At 42.5% G+C, this 20513-nt stretch overlaps 1 protein-coding gene across 1 annotated transcript in view; it reads left to right on the plus strand.

The window, feature by feature from the left end:
• Positions 1–20513, plus strand: part of SEC63 (SEC63 homolog, protein translocation regulator) — a 111976-nt gene that overhangs the window by 19631 nt on the left and 71832 nt on the right. Inside the window, exons 3-5 of the mRNA XM_024202609.2 lie at positions 499–613; positions 12578–12690; positions 19995–20056. Of these exons, the coding sequence (XP_024058377.1) occupies positions 499–613; positions 12578–12690; positions 19995–20056 (290 nt within the window). The remainder of the gene's footprint in view (positions 1–498; positions 614–12577; positions 12691–19994; positions 20057–20513) is intronic.

Below are 20513 nucleotides of genomic sequence, written 5' to 3' on the forward strand. Positions count from 1 at the left end.
TCTCGGCGAGCAGGAGTTCCGCAGTCGACGGGGGAGCGCTTCTGGGATCGATCTATCGTGTCCAGATGAGACGCGATAAATCGATCCCAGAAGATCGATCTCTACCTGCCGAATTAGGCGGGTAGTGTGGACCAGCCCTAAATGAGGAACAGAGAGACTTTCTTGTTTGTTAATCTATGCTGTTTGTTGGGGGAGATTTTTTGATGTGTGGGGGTAGAAGGGTGTGGAAGTGGAGAAACTGTCACGGTTTTGCTTGTCTATGTAAACAGCAATAAAAAAACTGAGTCATTCAGCAGACCTATCAGTGTCCAAAGCCATTTTATCACCAAGGGTATTCGTTCTAAATTTTTTTTTTTTTTTTGGATCTCATTATTTAATGTGGGATCCTTAAGTTTAATTATATATAAATTAGCTTCACAAATTACTTGTATAGTGTTATGTTAGAAGTAAAGATGATTGTGTGTATTTTATTTTACCCTTCATATTCTTCCCAAATAGGAAAGCAATTCTTCTTGCTGGATGGGCACTGTTTCTGTTTCTTGCATACAAAGTTTCCAAAACAGACAGAGAATATCAAGAATACAACCCTTATGAAGTCTTACATTTGGACCCAGTAAGTAATAGTGCCCTTGTTGGGTAATGCACATTACTTTAATATGTCCTACTTAGGACTTGCTTTATATGTAAAACTAAGCTGGAGGAAATACTAGTGAGGGCCTCCATGAGGGTTGAAAGCATATCTCAAGATGCAATTAACTTTTACCTTCTGAACATTGCTAGTGTGTATTGCAGATTACTGATGCTCCCTTATCTTAATTTTTAATTTGTAACTATAATACCAAAGTCCCTTCAAGTCTCTGATGCCCTTATACAGTATATTGAGATGAAGATTTCAGTTTTCATCTGTTTTGAATGACTCACGTGATCGTAGCTAAGCATTATCTGAAAAAATTTCAGAGCAAAAACCAGACTTATGTGGGCTGTGGGCAGTCATGCATATTAACAACATAGTAGACCTACCAAGAGAAGTTTAATCTGAGATGCAACATTGCACAAAAGCCCTTTATGCATCTTAGAATTGTGGAGCAGTTTTGGTGGTGCAGGCTGGATAAGCTGTATAAACAATCCCTACTTCATATGGTTCACATCTGCCTGTTGTGTTCTAGTCTCTTTCTTCTTGATGTAAGGTAAATTGCGCCATTTACGTAAGACTACTATTGAGGCACTTCCTTCTTTGTTCTAAGCTCCACAGAACTGTTACAACGGGTACTTCAGCCAGCTTGTGGTTTGGGGGCAGAACCAGACACGTCAATCACTGGCAGCAGGGGAATGCGCTGCCTGCTGAAGTTCCTTCCAGTTAATCTTTGAGTAATTGTCCACATGGATTCCACTTGTGGTGTGCGTATGCCCCATGCATGCAGAATTCAGATTTTTTGACCACTGTGTCCATTGGGGGGGCCTAACCTGCATTTTAGATGTCCTTGTGCATCCCCATCCCCCACCTGAGGGCATAAAGAGTGGCACAGATCCAGCCATCCCTCAGTTCTTTCTTACTGCCCATGGCAGTGAGATGGAACCCCTGTAGTGTCTGCCTGGTATTGCTATTGAAGGAAAAATGTTGCAATTTTCCCTGGTGGTGAGGGACTCATTGTTTCTAAGGGTACGTCTACACTTACCTCCGGGTCCAGCGGCAGGCAATCAATGTTCTGGGATCGATTTATCGCGTCTTGTCTAGACGTGATAAATCGATCCCGGATCGATCCTGGAAGTGCTCGCCGTCGACGCCGGTACTCCAGCTCAGTGAGAGGAGTACGCGGCATCGACGTGGGAGCCTGCCTGCAGCGTCTGGACCCGCGGTAAGTTCGGACTAAGGTACTTCGAATTCAGCTACGTTATTAACGTAGCTGAATTTGCGTACCTTAGTCCGAAGTGGGGGGTTAGTGTGGACCAGGCCTAAGTGGGGGGAGATTTTCACTAGAAAGAGTGGAGTAACTATCCAGGCCCTTCACAGGCAGCCAGATGCAGGCAGGGTTTCACGTCAGACCTCTCCTTTGGGCACACACTTTCTCAAGTGGCATCAGAATAACAAAAATAAATATGAACTGTGATCTGACACCGAAGAGTCTCCACAGGCTTTCACAAGCAATGCAAATATGGCGAGACGGTGTTGCGCGTTTGGTTCCCCTCAACATAAAAATCCCACAGCCTAAGGGCTTCTCCCTGTGGGGTGAAAAAGACATTGGGATTTGAATCTGTTTCATGCAGGTATATGGGACTTTGATTCATGGGATCAAATGCTCTGGCAAATCAGTTCCCAGCTATCTTAGTGATACAGTGGGAAGCTTATGGAAAACAGGGTATTCAAAGTCATCAGAAAAGTCAACTCGCAGTCCTGCCAGACACTATAGAAAGGAATACAGGTCATTTGGCAAATTTAAGGAGTCTGTGAAGTGTTTCTTCCTGTTTTACCCCTTTGCATGTGGAAGCTAAAACAAGTTCAGTGTGAATAACTGCCCTCCATTGCCTGAGATGCAGGTCTCCCAACCAGCGCTGGCTGGTGTTAGATCCCCAATTGGTGCCAGGCTTTTTCAGTTTGGGAGCAAAAGAGTTACCAATATCTTTGACCAAATGAGGTCACTATATATTGTCCAGAGGGAGTACCCAGTGCAGCTGTGCTAGAATTACAGGAACAGCTTTGTCCCATTCCCAACCTCATCAATCCTGGAAAGGTCATGACATGAATGAAATCATCCATCACCTACTTCAGATCAGAGTATTACAACCTGTTCCCTATCCTATTTCTAGCCTGAGAAAATCGGGGACAAACAAAGCAGAGTCCTGTCTGAAACATCTAAATAGGTTCCTAAAGGAGGTTCAACTTCAAAGCATTCCCATTTCCAGACAGTCTGTATTGTGAGGTGTTCACCCCTTTCCCTGCTGGCTGGATTCAGAACAAAGATTGACAGCTAGCCTGTGGCCAAGACCACCCCTCTGTGGAGCACCCCTGAGTTCTTTTCCTCTAGTTTTGGGTAGACTGGAGACGTAGTGGTCTTCTCTTTATAGCAGTGCCTATCAAGATAGGACATAGTCACATTCTGATTTTTTTTTAATTGGAGACTCCTAAATTATTTATTTATTTATTTATTTATTTTAATGTTCTCTGTTTGCTGGGGGTTTCTGAACCAGATTTGCCTCAGACCCTGTCCTGCAGATCTGTTTTCCCCATCTTTCATGAGCGGTGGCAGGTAGGGAAAGAGAGGGTCACAAATGCCCTCAAGTCTCTTTTTCCTGTTCAGGAATGTTAGGACCAGATTGTCTAGCTGCAAAGAGGATCCAACAGCCACACCAAAGGGCAACCTGAAGGTGCAGGGGTGGGCCAGGTCCTTATGTAGCCCTCCAGGCATGGGGCCTAACCCGCTCAGCCAGTGTGAGGGCCAGATCTATTCCAAGCCAGGAAATTGGACTATGGAGTGGACCCCCACCCCAGTTGGTATGCAGTAGGCAGCACAGGCAGATCTCCTAGCCTGGAGCCTTCTGTGGGGAAAAGCTGCAACTGCCTGTGATTAAGCAGATGATCTGTTTAACTCCTCATGTCCACAGTGCAGACTTGTTGGGAGAGGGGTGGGCAAGTGACAATTCATCTTCTTCCCCACTAATCGCTCCATGGGGATTACCATCCCCCTCAACCTCAGTATTGCCCTTTGAAATAATGAAGTGGTTGCACTTCAGTCTGGGTGGACAGGCGGGTTACATGCCAATGGAGCATCTTCTGACAAAGGAAACAGCTTTGGAAGGAGGGAGGGATTTTTTCTATCTGCCCCCCTCCCGAACCCTTCTATCTCTACCCGGGAGATGGCAGGACACTTTGGAGCAGGGGTGAAATGTGACCTTGCCTTAGCCACCCTGCCCGCAACCCAAAAAATGTATTGTGGCCTGAATGGGACCTCAGGGTGGAAACCTGTGGCTACATTCTCCAGAAAAGGCAAGAAAAGAAAAAGAATTAAAAGCCTGCAGGTTCAAAATGCTCCTCAGTTCAGTCTCTGGCCTTGAGTTGCCCATTACAAGCAATGAGGAAGGTGTACTTGCAGGGACTGTGGCACTTACATAAAAGGGAAAATCAAAGAAGAGGGACTCTTCCTCCTCTAGCTCATCCCCAGTATATTTAAAAAAAAAAAAAAAAGAGAGAGAGAGAGAAAAGTTTAAGGTTCATAAGATCAAAAAAGCGAAGAGATCAGAGAATGAGAGGGAGATGTGAAATTCTTTCTCCTCCTCATCCACCTTGATCTCCTTGGAGGATGGGCAGAATTAGAGGATGACTTGCAAGAGAGGCTTTCCCTCCGCAGGTATTTAATCATGTGTTATGGAAGGTGCTGACCACCCTGGAAATGCTGCCTGAGACTTTTGAGGAGCCACCGATTCCAGAGTAATCCAAGAAAGCATCTTAGAAATATTTTCAAGCTAAAGCAAAGAGAGAAATGTGTTCCACTGCATCTAGTATTTGAAGAAGTAATCAAGGCTTGGGTGGGCATCTCCTAAGAAAGACAAGCATCCCAACAGACCCATCGAGTTCTCTTCTAAACATTTGGTCAAAGGTAGATGCAGCAGCTGCCACTTTGGTCAAAGACACTCTGAAGGAATGAGAGGGAGAGTTTGCCATGAGAGCCAACAGACTGAAAAAATCCAGTCATTTCTAAGAAAGCACTTAGAGATCTTTGGGCATCTGCAGCAGACTCTTGTTTTTTCAGGGTGATTCTAGCCTGGATAGAATGTCTGACCCAACTAGGCCTGACTCAAGATAAAAAAACTGAAAACGAGCTTGAACAAGCTCTTGCTATCAGCTTCCTGGATCCCCCTTAAATTAGAGGCCATGGAGAGAGCTGCTAATGTGGTGTCATGAAGACACACTTGGCTTTGTGTCTGGAAAGCAGAAACACAAATAAAACACCTTGTGATCTCAATCCAGTACATCGGGGGCAAGTTGTTTCATGAAGACATGGACTAAGCAGTAGCAGAAGTTTAGTGAGAGGAAAATCTCTTCTGTTTCATCACCTCCTGCCTTTTGTTATCTTCCTTTCACGGTTACCAGCCCATAAGAAATCCTCAGATCTGGAAGAGGTAGAGAAATTTAAAATAGGACTCTTTGAAAAGATCCTCAAGACTGGTTGTTGATTTCTGGTTTAAGGGCCCCATGTCCAAGAAGACATTTTATCTGGGGGAAAGGTTTCAGAAATTTGAACACACATGGGAGATAAGTGAGTACTAGACGGTTCTACAGGGTTATGCCATCACAATATTATGTAATCAAGTCCTCCAGAGACAAGTTCATAGTCTTTCCCCAGATCAAAGAACCTGATCAAACACCTTCTCTGCAGTGGAGCTATAGAGCTGGTACCAGTGAGACCGATTTTGGTGGAGTGTACTCAATATTCTGTATGTTCCCAAAGAAGGATGGGGGACATGAGCCATATTACAGCTCAAGTCCCTCAACAAATAGATGGAAGCACTAAAGTTTATCATCATGGCTCTGTTACACTGGGATTTCTTGATTGCCTTAGACCTCAGGGAGATCTACATACATATGCCATTTAGGGAGAGCTGCTGAAAATTTCTACATTTCTGTTATAGTGGTAAGCATTTCAATAGAGGGATCTCTCATTCGGGCAAGTGATTACCCCACGAGTCTTCACAAAGATCCTGGTGGTCTTAGTTGTTCTTGGTGGATGTTAGAGATGGGGATGTGGCCTGTCTTGCCCGGTGGGTGGAGCAGGAGGTGGTAGCTAGAAATAAAATTCCAGGGTCAGAGGCCAGAGTTGAGGATCCGAGCCGAAGACACAAGTCAGGAATCGGAACTGAGGTTCAGAGCCGGGTTACCTGGAGCGAGGCAGGATGGGAGAAACGCAGGGGCTGATGCTGGAATAAGGAGGAGCAAGCCTGGCAACAAGTAGACTTCCCATCAGTCAGGCAGCCTACTACAGGTTAGCTGTGCTCATAGGTTGCTGGTAGACTGGATCAGCTGCAGGCCTGATTCCTGACAGCGAGTGTGGGGTGGAGACACTCCTCCTTACTTAGACCATATCATCTGCTTCTTGTCCTTTCAAATGCCTTTTGGGGTCTAGAGGAGATTAACCCTGTTACAAGACTGTGGTTTTCTGGTGAATATAGTGAGTCATCTCCAACCATCTCAGCAACTTCTGCATTCAGAAGTGATCCTGGACACAAAGGTGTTCACTTCAGAGGAGACACGACAGAAGATACTCTCCTCACTTCACCATGTGTCATCAGATATCACTAAAAATTCTGACGAAATTCCTCAGTATGCTAATTTCATGTGTGGACGCCTTCCAATGGGCCAGATTTTATATGAGTGCTTCAAAAATTCCTCTTACCATAGTAGCAAGAAATTGCAACCAATTGGGATTGGAGAGTCACCCTTCTTAGGTCAATCACTTCGTCCCTCAAATGGTGGACTCATCCTTTGAGATTCCAGCAGGGGTATCTGATGTCAGAGCTGGTGAGACTTGTTTCAGCCTCTGCTTTGCCTCCTAGTCCTATGCTTTCAAAGGAGATTGAATGGCATACACTGGATGTAAGGAGAACTTGTGTTTCTGTGCACTTGAGGTAAATTTCATCAGAAAACCACAGCTTTCTTCATCTTCTCACTCGTCAGTCAAAAGGTGGAAAAAAACACACAACCTGGAGTGAATCCACCAGGTAACATTACTGCCCATTCTGAGGGTTCAGCTACCTCTTGGGCAGAAGAGTCTTGTGCTTCATATGAAGAAATTTGAAAGGCAGCTACATAGTCATCATGGTTAATGTCCTTTCTTCTTTGAATATAGCTTTTTGGGGGAGTAGGGAGAAGGTACTTCAGAATGTGCTGCCGCAGCAGTAATCTGGGGTCAGTCTTCCACGTATATAGTTTGAATCCTCCTCCTACCCTAAAGTTGAGTACTGCTTTGCACGTCTCACAGTACACACTGCAGGTTATAGGGAGGGAGGGGCTGGTGAGAAAAGAACATTTCCTTCTTATCTGTGAGCTTTCTTTCTAATGTCCTACATGTCTGATGGTCTGGTCCACTTCCAGAGATTAACTAGTCTCAGAATTGAAGTAATTGGTTCTCTCTGTCTGACAGCCAAATGCAAATTTTTAGCAGTACCTTGTTTTAGTGTCCATAGTATGTGTAGGGTTTTTTTTGTGCATTCTGAATTTCAAGATCCTAAATTCAAAGACACTACCTGATGATACCTTGTCACTGTTGAGCATTTTGAAATATTAGCACTTATTACCAACCCCTTCAGATTCACAAGTCAGGTGACAGTGAAACCACTTTAATTGAATTTCAATTATTTTTTAATGAAATTTCACACTAATAGTTTGTATAAGGAACATAACAAATGTACCTCTTAGCTAATTAATTCTGTATTAGCAGTATAGCATGCTGGTATGCCCTCTCCTCCCCCTGAATCTAGACAAAAGGCATCTTTGCTTCACTGGGATCACTCTGAAACCAGAGTGTAATGAAAATACAGTACACAAGGCCCAAGTACAAGAGATCCCCAAAGAAGAATTGAAGTTAAGGATTGCTGCAATGAACAAAGAAGCCATCCGTAAGAAGCTAGAGCTGTGCACCCACTAAACACCCAGAGGTAATACTAAACATTGTCCATGGTAGAGTGGCATCACCATCAGTCAGTGTAAATGAACACACTTGGAATTCGCGAAATGCAAGAATTTGAATGTAGCTGTCCCATATGGTTCTATGACACAATACCAAGGATAGTAGAGACACTGGTAGTGACAAAGCATGTACAGGTTGGTTCAACAAAGATATTTGACACTAAGCTTATCTATTAAAGAGTGATAGACTTAGAAGCAAGTTCACAAGGGGTTGACATCAAGAATATTTTGTCATGATTTGGATCCTTTACCAGTATTCACTGACTCTGGTGACCTGAAGATTGCCACGGCTAAGTCTACCTAAAGAAGCAGCTGCAGACAGAGGGGTCAATAAAACATATTCACAAGAAGGCACCTGCACAGTCATTGGTGGTTCTGCAATTCTTTGAGTAGTACAGGTGTTAGTAAGTAGTGTCATCAAGGACACTCTGACCAATTTCAGAGTCTACATTGAACACAGGCTAGCAGCAGGTGATCTATACCTTGTCTTTGGCAGGTACAAAAACGTCAGCACAAAGAGTGGCACGAGATCTAGCAGAGCTACTGAAGCAAGCAGAGCGCATCAGTTCACTAGAAGTACACCGCTACCTCCATAGAAAGTTGTCTTGATAGTTACTGAAATTCAGAAACAATTGATTGACATCATTTATACAGAACTCATTTAAGACAAGAAGTTTCACCAGTGACACACACACTAAAGCGCAAGCTAATAATAAAAGGTAGAGACAACACCCCAGTTGAAATAAACCAACGAGGTGTGGCAATCAACAGGGGAGATACAGCCACCTCACATGAGGAAGCTGACAACATCCTTGTACAACGAACTGTGATTGCAAAAGAGAAACTGGTGGGAATATCCGTATTATCAGATGATACTGATGTATTTTCTTACTCTTGCGCCATTACCTTGAACAGGGCCTCGCATCTTTAGTGAATATGGACCAATGAAAGAAAGCTATAAAGATATTTGTGCCGCTTCAGAGGGACACCAGAACATTGTACCAGGACTGTTAACTGCCCGTGTACTCTCAGGCTGTGATACAATAGTTTCCTGTTTTGTTCCAGTAAAGGCACTGTGCTGAAAATTCTGTGAGCTGGATACTGCCTCTCTATGTGGTGACATCAATGTATCATGGGCAGCAAAAATTGGCAAAGGTACCACGTGAAGACCAGAACTCAGTTCCTTATCACCACCAACTGAAACATTTATAAGAAATGTAAAATGAGCACCTCTTCAGGCATATGTGTGGGAAAGGTGCTTTGGCCCCAGACGCTCCACTGCAGTATGGATGGATATGTGATGACAGTTCCAAGTCTGATTTCAAAAACTGTACCAGACAATGTTCTGCTTGCTCCCAGATACTCTGAAGTTAATAAAGTGCTCTTGTGAGGGCGATTCGCCTTGTAAATTGGAGATGTGGCTGCAGCAGCGACAAACCAGCATGTACCATATTCTGTGGATGCCAAGGAGGTGAGGTGTGTGTTGCAATGACATGACAAAATCAGCATTAGCATTTGCAGATGAAAACAGCAATGACAAGAAGTGACATGTGTTACTCATATTGGGACACTAGTTGTAGTTTGGATGAGAGAACACTAATAATCACCAAATTATGCTAAAATTATTTTAATTTGTTGAATACATTTCTAATTTGAATATTTTTCACATTAAAAAGCGGTCACTGTATCAAATGAAAATTAAGGTCTGTGCTATACCCCCAAGCCTCCTCTTATATCCTTATTATTCACATATGTATTATTGATTGATATTGCAAATATTAAATACATGTATTTCATATATTAGAACTCTTCTGCTTTGATTTTTTTTTTATGCCCCGTTTCATCCCACCCTCACCACACCTCTTGCATAATCTTCCTGATTATGCAAGAGGTATGGTGAAGGTGGGATGAAATGTTGGTCTTTCAACATGCTTAAAAGCGATAGTGTCATCAGGCGGATTCTTAATGTATGATCTTGACATACAAAATAAAAAAGCATGGACCCTAAAACAAAGTTGACTACAGTGGCTGCTGGACTATCTCCCCTGTTTTCCCAGATGAGAATGGAAAATACATGTTTGCATAGAGGAATGTTTGTCTGTTTGCTAAATCTGTTAGTAGATTCAGTTAGTGTTTAGTTTTGGGAAGCTATAGTACTGGGTTTTTCCACAGATGGGCAATCTTGGCCCCAGGCTGGCCATCACTCTGTGCTCTGCCTCTAGGCAGCAGGGAGAAAGGGAAAGCTCCACAGAACAGACTGTTGGCCGTAAGTATTAGAAAGGAAATTCACAAGTAAGAAGGAAATCTTCCTTTTTACGAGCCCACAAACAGTTCTTACATTTTGCAGATGGATGGCGGCATTTTTCTTTTCTCAACTTTGGTCATTACCATTTGACCTGACCTGTGTTCCCAGGGTCTCTTTCAGGATCGTGGTGGGCAATAATATTGGCTTTAGGTAAGAAGGAAATTCACTTCTCTTCCTGGAAAATGTTCTTCTCATCAAGGTTCTGTACAGTGGCAAAGTTGAAGGAAATACACAAAATAATATGGTTCTTGGAATGTTTTGGATTCAAGACAGACACAGGGTGCCAGGGAAGTTGATCACAGACCTGTGTTGAGGAAGAACACAGTCAGGTACAAGAAGATCTTATCTCAGAAGAATGTTAATAGAAGGTGAAGATGGCTATAATGGAAACAAGTGGTGTCACAGAAACAAAAATACAATTCTTTTACTTTATTGGGAATTCTGATGTCCCACATCAGCATGCTTCAGTGATCTAGAATTCATGTTATACAGTAATTCTGGGCATCCCCTTTGCATCTTACCGTATCGCATCCATTGGCAGAGATCTAGCTCCAGTTGTATATTCTCTGCTCCCTCAACTGGTAAATAGAGAATCATTTTGTTTTTTAAAGGGATCTTCCTGTTTCAGGAAATGAGTACCAGAAATAGATAGCATAGCATCTACCGGCTAAAACACAATGATTCACTGAGGTTGTGGAGCACGGTTTCCTTCATGAATAACAGACATGCTCTAGTCATGACAATCAGTATGCCTGGGAAGGTTTTTAAATAAGCAGGAAGAACATGATTAGTCCTACTCCAGAAAGAAAATGTCCGGTTCTGGGTGGAGCAAGGTTTCCTATTTCTTTGTGAGAGAGGACAGATTATCCATTGGTTAGGGCACTTGCGTAGGACTTGGAGACCTGAGTTCAATTCCCTTCTCTAAGTGATTTTGAGCAAGTCACTTAGCCTGTCTGTGCCTCAATTTCCCATCAGTAAAATGGGGATAATTGTACTCTGTACCTCCACAGGGATGTTGAGGATATATACATTAAAAATGGAGGTGCTCGGATATTGTGATAAAGGAGGTGCCATAAAAGTACCTTAGATATAGATATGTGCACTACCCATTAATGGGGAAGATGAAAACTAAGCCAAGGAGAGGTTGGATTGGCAGAGTGGCACCTGCACCCAGAAATATCTCACTTAGTGAAAATCAATGTTGTGTGCTGCTGATTGCACAGGTAACCTTAATTCTGGCACCTCCTAACTTTTGAGTACTTGACTTTGCAACCGTAATGTTCTTTTAATGTAGTTTTGTATGCAATTTCCTACATTTTTGAAAAAGCAAACTGAAAAAACTGACTTCATGTGTCATGATGTTGACACCCACATGGGTTATCAGTAGGGTTGGAACCTTTAGCCCCACCACACAGATCTCTGCTACTAGAACTGATGGAGTAACTGATAGCAGTAGTAAGTGATCATCAGCCACCCGCACTAGAAGGGGATGGGGCACTTTGTGAGTGGATTTGACTGATATTTGCTGACAGAGGAATCCTAAGACTCTGGAATCTTCGGTTCTACTTCCAGGATCTTGGGCTCTAGTGATCAGACTCTTCTGCTCATTTTCCCCAAGTTTTGACTTTGCAACTCTAATGTTCTCAGAGAGAGAGAGAGAGAGTATATACACATAATATAGGATGTTATGCATTTTGGATGTCCAACACTTAAGAATGATCCTGCTTCCCATCCTGTAGGTATCCTGCTATGATAATCCCTTTGTAATGGGTCTGTGGACCTTAGCATGAAGTAGAATTGGAAAATATATTTGTACTTACCTGAAAACTTCTTTTCTTTGAGTAATAAGGTTCACAAATCTGACACACCCTGGAAAGAAATGGATCATCCAGAACAGAGATGAAAATAATCATCCAGGAACTTGGGTTTGTCATCATTGCTGGAATTTACCATGCTTTGTGGCAGGAGATACTGTTCGTTGTCCTCAAAATATAGTTAACACAATATACGAGTTCTGTGCTATGGAAGCTAGCTAAACTAGAGGGAATTTTGGGGTGGGGCATTCCATTCTTTCCAGTGACTGGCAGGTCTGGTTCTGCAAACAAGCTGAGGTACCCATTGTAGTGGATCTGTTGAACTTATTATCCAGAGACAGGAAATCTTGAGGTAAGCGCAGATTAGTGTTTCCTGATCACAAGATATGTTCAGGTGAATGTTAGATTTATATCAGTTGAAGAAAATCCTTTTTTTTGTTTTGTTTTGTTTGTTTTGATGGATGAACAAGATCATTCAGACAGCCCCTTCCAGCTCTGTCTTCTGAAAATTTTCAATGTTAAATTGCATCACAGGGTTTGAATTCTGCGGGTTTAATGATATTTGGCTTTTTTTAAAAAAAAAAAGGAAATGCTCTGAATGTATGTTTTGCTATGATCATGAAAGCCGTTTGAATAGCACTCCCTATCCTTATGCTGATTGCAGTATTTTTCTGAACCAATCAAAGAGAAACATGTTTTAGAGTACGAACATGGTAGAATAGGTGTTTTTGGTGTAATGTGTTTGGTAATACAGTACTAACATGAAGCTTTTCTTTTAAGGGAGCAACTGTATTGGAAATTAAAAAACAATACCGTGCGCTGTCACTAAAATACCATCCAGATAAAGGAGGAGATGAAGTTATGTTCATGAGGATTGCAAAGGCTTATGCAGCGTAAGTTCCTGGCTGTTTCACAGAGTAGGAGCTTGGTGTGCGTGGGTGGGAGGGAAATCAAAATATAACCTTAGGATATCAGAGACTGACTTTGATATCGTCTGTGAATACTAATTCAATTAAATACATAATAAAGGTCAGCTGCTTTTCAGTCTGACAACTGACTCATTTACTATCCAACTGAATTGTTTCTAGCAGTATCTGTCAATATGCTCTAAAATGCTAATTTGATTAAACTTTGACTTCACGTAGTTGATATGGTGGTATACTTTCTATGATGTAAAGTTAAAATTGTGTTGAACAAAATGAGTACAGTTTTGCTTTAAACTAAATTTCAGAATTGCCATAAAAGGTTAATTATTCGATATCCAAGTTTTGGTTTTGAAGCATCAGTGTACTGTTCATTTTCATCTGGCAATAAAGGTAGATACAACTAAAGAGAGAGAGAGACATTGTTTCAATTCTTCTGCTTTCATCCACTAATAGAGATCAAAATGAGAGGTCTCCGACTCATTTCCTTTGGAACATTCCCTCACCACCACCTTTACCTCTAGTGTCCTCTTGCCTGGCTTGTTCTCCAGACCTTTGAATTTCATGCTGTCTTATTTCTTTGACTTAATGGCCTTCTCAAATTACCCCAGTAGTTTTTAACTGACTCTCGCTAAATCCGTATATACTGTAAAATGACCATTTAAGATGAATTGTGTATTAGAAGTGGTCCTTAGAGCAGGTTTTGTTGTAGAACAGGAGACAGAGCTTTTACCGGGGCGAGCCCAAAACTATGCAATGAATTCCCACAGGAACTAAAGACCATCACAAATCTCACCACCCTCTGCCCTAAGTGCAGGGCATGTTCCTTTGATCTTGATTTCTCTAATATAAGCATATACCATGTGTATTTAAAAAAAAAAAAAATTGAAACAAACACTTCATTACATGCACCTCTACCTCTGGGGAAAGGATGAGAGAACAAACACGTGACAAATGTTAGTCACATTGTTTAATGCACTACTGGAATGCACTCAGATGCTAAGGTGATGAGCCCACTTTAAGAACCTGTTATAGGATAGAGTAGAAGACAAGTTTCCGTGTTAAATGCTTTACTTAAATGCTGATTTTATTTGTCAAAATTCTAGACTATGTTTAATAGGGTGTTTTGAGGAAAGTTGTCCCTTGTTTCAGTTGTAAACTGCCTAATTGACAATTGCTAGCCAGGTGGCCTGTTACAGATTCAGTAATATCTTGTTTGAAATCATTGTTTCACATCACCATTTGAAATCTGTAAATTAAGCACAGCTAGAGTACATAACCGTATGTTCATGGTGGAGCCAGAGCATAGATACCAGATGGTGCCCAAAAAATTGGTGTCCAGTGAGTAGTCTGGCAGAGGGGGTTTATAAAATGTCCTGCTTTATCTGTATTCAGTGTGCTGCCAAAGCTGTGGATTTTGAGTGACTGCTTTTTAAAACGAGTGTGTTTTGTTTTTGCTCAGTTTATCTGGTATTGTTTGGACAGCTAGGATTAACTTCCTTGGACTCGGTGTCTGTGTGACACTAAATTAATGGAACTTTATGGCTGAGAATTTAAACACATGTCAAGATAATTTTACTTTCCAGAATGAATGTCATATCCCTTGCACATACATAATTTGTCTTAATATAAATTGTGCAGCATGACTGAGTTATTGTTCTGTGGGATCCATAACCTTAAAATTCTTGACTTGTGCATTTAATTTCTCAACCATTAACATAGTTTTTGTGCTGAATTATGTGCAATGTGAGTTTCAGATGGATGGGTCTCCAGATGTATTTATATAGCTGAACCTCTGCACCCTAATGTGGCTTATTTTTTTTTAAAAAAGTCACTTATGTACATGAGTTCCAAACACACACACTTTATTTTAAAATTAGTTTTTTTTCAGGTCAGAGGAACCTGTCATTGAGCTGCGGAACTGCCTAGAAAAGCGTAGCTGTTGGGGGTGCATGAGTGATCTTGCATGAGGTTGAGGTTAACACTCCACTCTGTTTAAGGAGGTGCACCTCCAGCTGCCCCAGTTCCTTCTAAGTAGCAGAAAACTAAATGGAATGCACCTTTGTGTCCTTAGGAGAGATTGTTGTAGTCTAGTTCTTTTAATATTTGTAAATAGTTTGTGTTAGTGTAGAATAGAATAGCATGGTGTGTGTAGCTGCCTGTTTGGTGTATCCTGAGCCCTGTAAGTGCATCAAGAACTACACTTCCTGCTCTTCAATAATTCTGGAGACAGATGCTCATATCTGAGATCTTATGTGTGGATGAGCACCTCTCTGTGTCATTGTGCAGTGTGCCACTCTTTACAAAGCCTATAACGTATTACTCTGGAAAGTCTCTTGGGTAGGGACTATACCAGCCTCTATGTCAAGGTCCTCTAAGGTACATCCTAGGAATCAATTTCTCATCCAGGGATCAGTGCCACTCTCCTTATTGAGTCAGCTAAACCAAAAGTGGCCTCAAAAACCTTACATGGATGATGCCCAGACTACTCACTGGACACCAATTTTTTGGGCACCATCTGGTATCTATGCTCTGGCTCCACTTTTGCAGGTCTCTCCTGCAGTCCCTCAGGGTGAGAGAAAGGAGAAAAGGAAACATTTGGCCTCACTAGACAGCCATAAGCAGCAGCAGCAGCAGCATCATTCCTCCTCTTATCTGCATCTGATAATGTGAGGGCCCTAGAGATTCTTGACCTGCACTAATGTCACCTGCCTTCAATGCTCCTTTGAAGCCAGATGTTTTGTCACTTATAAATCTGGATAATTCACCTGTGCAGACCCTGGTAACACCATCAGTATCTCCATGCCTGAGGAGGGGCTCATCCATCGAGGCTATGCCTCTGCATGTGGTTTGACTCGACAGTTACTGACTTTGGTTTCCATCCAGAATGTCCTGAGGAATATGGGATCCCTTTGAAATTGAACCTGAAAGGCCCACTACCTTGTTCAATAGAGCCCAGTCCCCTTTCTTTCCCTAAATACAGAAGTCTGGAGGGCTCTCGTTCAGGGTCTTCTCCTGCTCCTCGTTTGGCCACGCAATCAGGACTCCCTGCTGGAAGTTGCCAAGCCTAACCTGGTGCTGAACTCAGCACTTTCATTAACACTAGCATCAAAGCCCTTTATAGCACCCTTTCTTTGCTTGACACCCCTGCCTCCACTGGTGTTCATTTTTCAGTTGCTGCCAAATTCGGCACCACTGGATCCACAAGAGGAATTGCTTCTATCATATGAGTGGGATGAGACCCCCACTCTGAGGGATGGTACAAAGCTCCTGTCAAAGAATGTACGAATGGTATCTCACTGGAGGATCAGATTGACACCTCATAATTTTCTCCACCTGATAATCAGAGGCAATTCCAATTGCCTTTGGAGAGAATGGCTAATACTTTCCAGTATCAAGTGACTGCGTTGGTACTGGAGTAACCTGATCCCTTCTTTAATATTTTCCAGCTACAAACTAAAGAGAAGCAGGCCATCCCTATCATTTCAGGTGTCCTAAATCTGATCAAGGATATTTTGCTCTCTCCTTTTTCCTTTCTGCTAGCGCCCAGGGGAGCTCACGGGATGTGCCTTGTGCCAAGTGAGAGGCATCAGTTTCTACTCCAACACCCTGGAGCTAATACTATGATGGTTCCACAGCAAAGGAAGCAGCCAGAGGTAACAAAGCTTCTCACTCTACCCCTTCAGAAAGGGAAGAATGCAGACTAGGTGCCTGGGCAGAACAATTTAAGAAGGTACCTCGGGTTAAGATCTGCAAGCCTCCCGAATCCCAGGAAAATATTAAAGACCTTCCTTTCAAAGGCATGGGCCTCTTCAGTGACAGGACTGATGACACTGGAAAAGATTACCACGAAGGTTGCTGCCATGTCCTTGGGCATGACTCGGTCCATGTCCTCTATCCTAAGGAGAGCTTCCTACCTGTCACTTCATCTCCAAAAGCGGTCCCTATCTCTGCAACAGTAGCAGATGCAGCCTCAAGGAGGCAATGATTGCCTTCTTCCAAAATGGCTGTTAGCAAACTGTCATAACAGAATAGGAGTCTGATACCTTGTTATACATCAGCTCAGCCTGTGACATCAGTTTCCAAGCAGCAGTTTTGATGGGATGGTCAAGAGCTGCGTGATGAAATCTATTACTGCTCCAATCCTCCCGCCCTTCTCTCTCCTATTTTTACATTGTCTGGTGCAGGTTACTTTAGATTGTTGGATACCAGACCCAATCCATGATGGTTACTCCATTCAGTTTTGCACCAAACCACATTGCTTTCATCCCTCTCCTCCCTCTCTTGCGGGACCTATCTTATAAGAAAGTCCTGCTAAAAGGAAGTGAATCTCCTCCTACAGAAGAGAGCCATAGAGGGAAATGTCAAGAAATTGATCAAAACATTCAAGTTCAGGATGCTCATGCCAGAAGACCTCATTCCTTACTTTTTCAGGGGGATTGGTAGGTGGCTCTTAAAGGAATCCTACTACTTTCTTGTGGCAATCAAATGCACACACTTCAAGTTTCTCAGGTTCCACGTGGGCACAGGTCATTACCATTTCAGAGTCCTTCCATTAGGATTATCTACAGCACTGAGTCCTTCACAAAACCTCTCTCATTACTAGCTACATATCTCAGATGCTATGGTATGTTCAGTTACCTGTACGTGTGCGACTGGCTCCTAATGACCACTTGTATCACAGAAGAGAGATCCTGCTGACATTACATGTGCAACCTCTTGCGGTCTCTGCTAATCAGCTAAGAGAAAATCATCTGTCCAATCTGCACAGGGTATCACTTTCACTGGAGCAATCCTAGACTCCACAAGTCAGGGCCTTTCTCCCAGAAGAGATTCCTAAAAATAAGACTCCTTGATAATCTTCAAACACGCAGTACAAACCACACAGTTCTTAAGACTTCTAGGCCTGAGAGATTTCTTGAACTCTGTTGCGTCTTGCTCATTAGTATGGCCCTACCAAATTCACAGCCATGAAATCAGACCTCCCCCGTGAAATCCAGCTATTTGAAGGGAGGAGGAGGGGCAGGGATGGGGCAACCCAGCCAGGGGCTCCTACTATTCACCGGGCTCCAGCTGCTAGTCTGCCAGGCTGGGGAGGGATGGGACTTTCTCTTCCCCTGTACGGCTGCTCTTGGCGGGAGATCAGACCCACCTCCAGGTACCTCCGCAGCTGCAGGAAGCTCTGTGGTTGTGCTGCCTTTAGAGCTGGACTCTGAAGGCAGCAGCCACGGAGATTCTTGCGGACGGAGGATGTTCCTAGAGATGGAGGTGGATCTGATCTCCCCCGTGATGCTGGGAGTGCCCCACCCTGGGGTTCCTAGCTGCTAGTCCCAGCCAAGCTGGGAGGGGACAGAACTTTGTTTTCTTGTCCCCGGCTGCTCTTGGAGCGGAGGGGGGGGAGATCAGACCCTCCTCCAAGTACCTCCCCGGGCTGCAGGAAGCACCATGGCTGCACTGCCTTCAGAGCTGTACTTCCTGCTTCAGAGCTGGACTCTGAAGGCACACAGAAGTCACCCTCAGTTCTGTGCACACAGATAAGAGGTCTCATGAGAAATTCCTGCTGGTCTGGAGCAAACCCCTTGTATGTCTTCTCTCCCATCACCTTGATACCCAGGGTTATAAGGAAGATGAGGTTAGACAGAGCCAGCAACTTGATAGCATCAGTGTGGCTGTGCCTGCACAGGTACATCTTCTGCAGGTGGCCAGAGAACAGTCATTACTGCTACTTCTGTCTCCAGACCACCTATCTCAGCAGAAAGGGAAGGTCCTACATCCAAATTCAGAGACTCTCCCTCAAGCAGCATGGAGGAGATTAGTTTACTAATTAGCATGGACTGCTTCTATACATAGAGGATTCAGGCCATTATTTTACATTTTAGAAAGAGTTCTTCCTTGAAGTGTTACGAATAGGGCTGGTCAAAACCTTTCCATTGAAACGGTTTTTGACTTAACACATTTTTTTTCTTGAAAAGTGTTTGTTTTTCAGTTGAAAATGTTGATATTTTTGTCAAAATATTTCAGCTGAAAACAAATACTTCAGCCGAAACTGGGAGTTGTAATTTGCTCCTCATGTATCCATTCTCCTCTAGGGGCTAGGATCTCCATCTGGACTACATCTCCCATAGTGCAACAGTGTCTCCCCTCTTAGAGGAAGCTGTGCATGAGGGAATCCCTGGCTGTAGTCCACTGTGGGAGGCGTAGTCCAGTTGGGGTCCCAACCAATAGAAGAGGATGGGAAACCTGAGGAGCACACTACAGCTCACACTTTTGGCTGCGGTATTTGAGTTTGGGGTAAAAATTGAAATTTTATGTGGAAAATCAATTATAAGGTTTCATTTTCATCAAACTTTTTTTTGCAGAAAAGAACCCTTTTCTGGTTTCACTCTACTTGTAAACAGAAATGGAAATGATTTACCATTTGGAGCGATAGTAAAGACTGTCTCAACTGGAAGTCCTGTAGTTCTAGAGTATCTGTTACCCCTTAGGTCTCAGGGTTCAGCCTTAGTCTCCTTTAAGGTTCATTTGGCAATATCTGCTCACCATGATTTTAAGAACAAACCTCTTCTCTCAGCCCATGGTGTTCAGGTTCCTTAAGGGTATAATGAATGTTTCCCTGCCATCAGAGAGAGCCTCCAGTGTCTTGGTACTTAAATCTTGTCCAACCAAAGTGTGGACTGTTGTTTTAAGTGCCTCTGCTCTTCCCAGTTGAGGTAGTATCTCCTGGATACAGCCTCTTAGGTAGCCAGGTCCCTCATCTAATTTCATAAATCAAACCAACACTTAAATTCTGCCTGGAAACTTAGGCAGCAGACTGTGTGCTCTTGGTATAAAATGTCACATTCTGCATTAATTTAACTGGGCTAGTTTCTTCAAAAGCCTTTTGTTTTAAAGTACTTGTAATATCACCAATACCTACTTTGCATTGTTATGAATCTTCTCTGGCTTTGAGTGTTGAACCTACCTTTATTTTGGCCAGCATGTATTGATGTATAGCTTTTAAAGCTTATACTTTCCTCTCTCCTAAGTAATTGAAGACACTACTACAGAATTCTATGCCTTTCCAGGTGTGAGGAGCTGAAAATTAAGCTTAGAATTCAGATTCCTGTCTTCTCCTTTGTCATACATTCTGCTACTTTTAGGCCATCAAACCAAACCAGATCTCAAATATATTTAATGGGGCTTCATACCTCTTTTAAAAAAAAATCTGTATTATTAATGATGCAGAGAAACTTACTGTACATTCTACTAACTTGCTAACTTTTCTTTAAAATTAGTTTAACTGATGAAGAATCTCGAAAAAATTGGGAAGAATTTGGCAACCCAGATGGGCCACAAGGTAATAATTATAAGTGATATAATTTTTACTGTAGCTGTTGAGCCACAACCTGTGTAGTACCTCAGTCCAGTTGAGTCAGACTCATTTCTCAGTGTATGTAAAATATTTTTTTTAATTTGGCAGAAGGAACTTGTCAGTTCTCAAAATGTAAAATTTTAGAAATAAGGGTTCTATGATAGATGGGGAACCCAGAGAGGCTTTGCTAATTTAGAATTGTTGTTAGAACTTTGTTTTAGACAGCCTGCCAATTTCAGTAAGTATCCAGAGAGAATTATCAGTAATTAACAGAATAGAGGGCATGAGTTGCAAACAAAAAAATGTAATCTTTTTAGTTGTCTTATAAACATTTCAAAAACGTTTTCAGTGCCAGTAACCTGTTTTCAAAAATTTCTTTATAACATGAGGATCTGCTAAAGAGAAATTATAGGTTATAATGAAGTAAACAGCTTTCTATAAT

This window comes from Terrapene carolina, unplaced genomic scaffold, assembly GCF_002925995.2.
Source record: "Terrapene carolina triunguis isolate 2854851 unplaced genomic scaffold, T_m_triunguis-2.0 Scaffold42, whole genome shotgun sequence".
Taxonomy (NCBI): domain Eukaryota; kingdom Metazoa; phylum Chordata; order Testudines; family Emydidae; genus Terrapene; species Terrapene triunguis.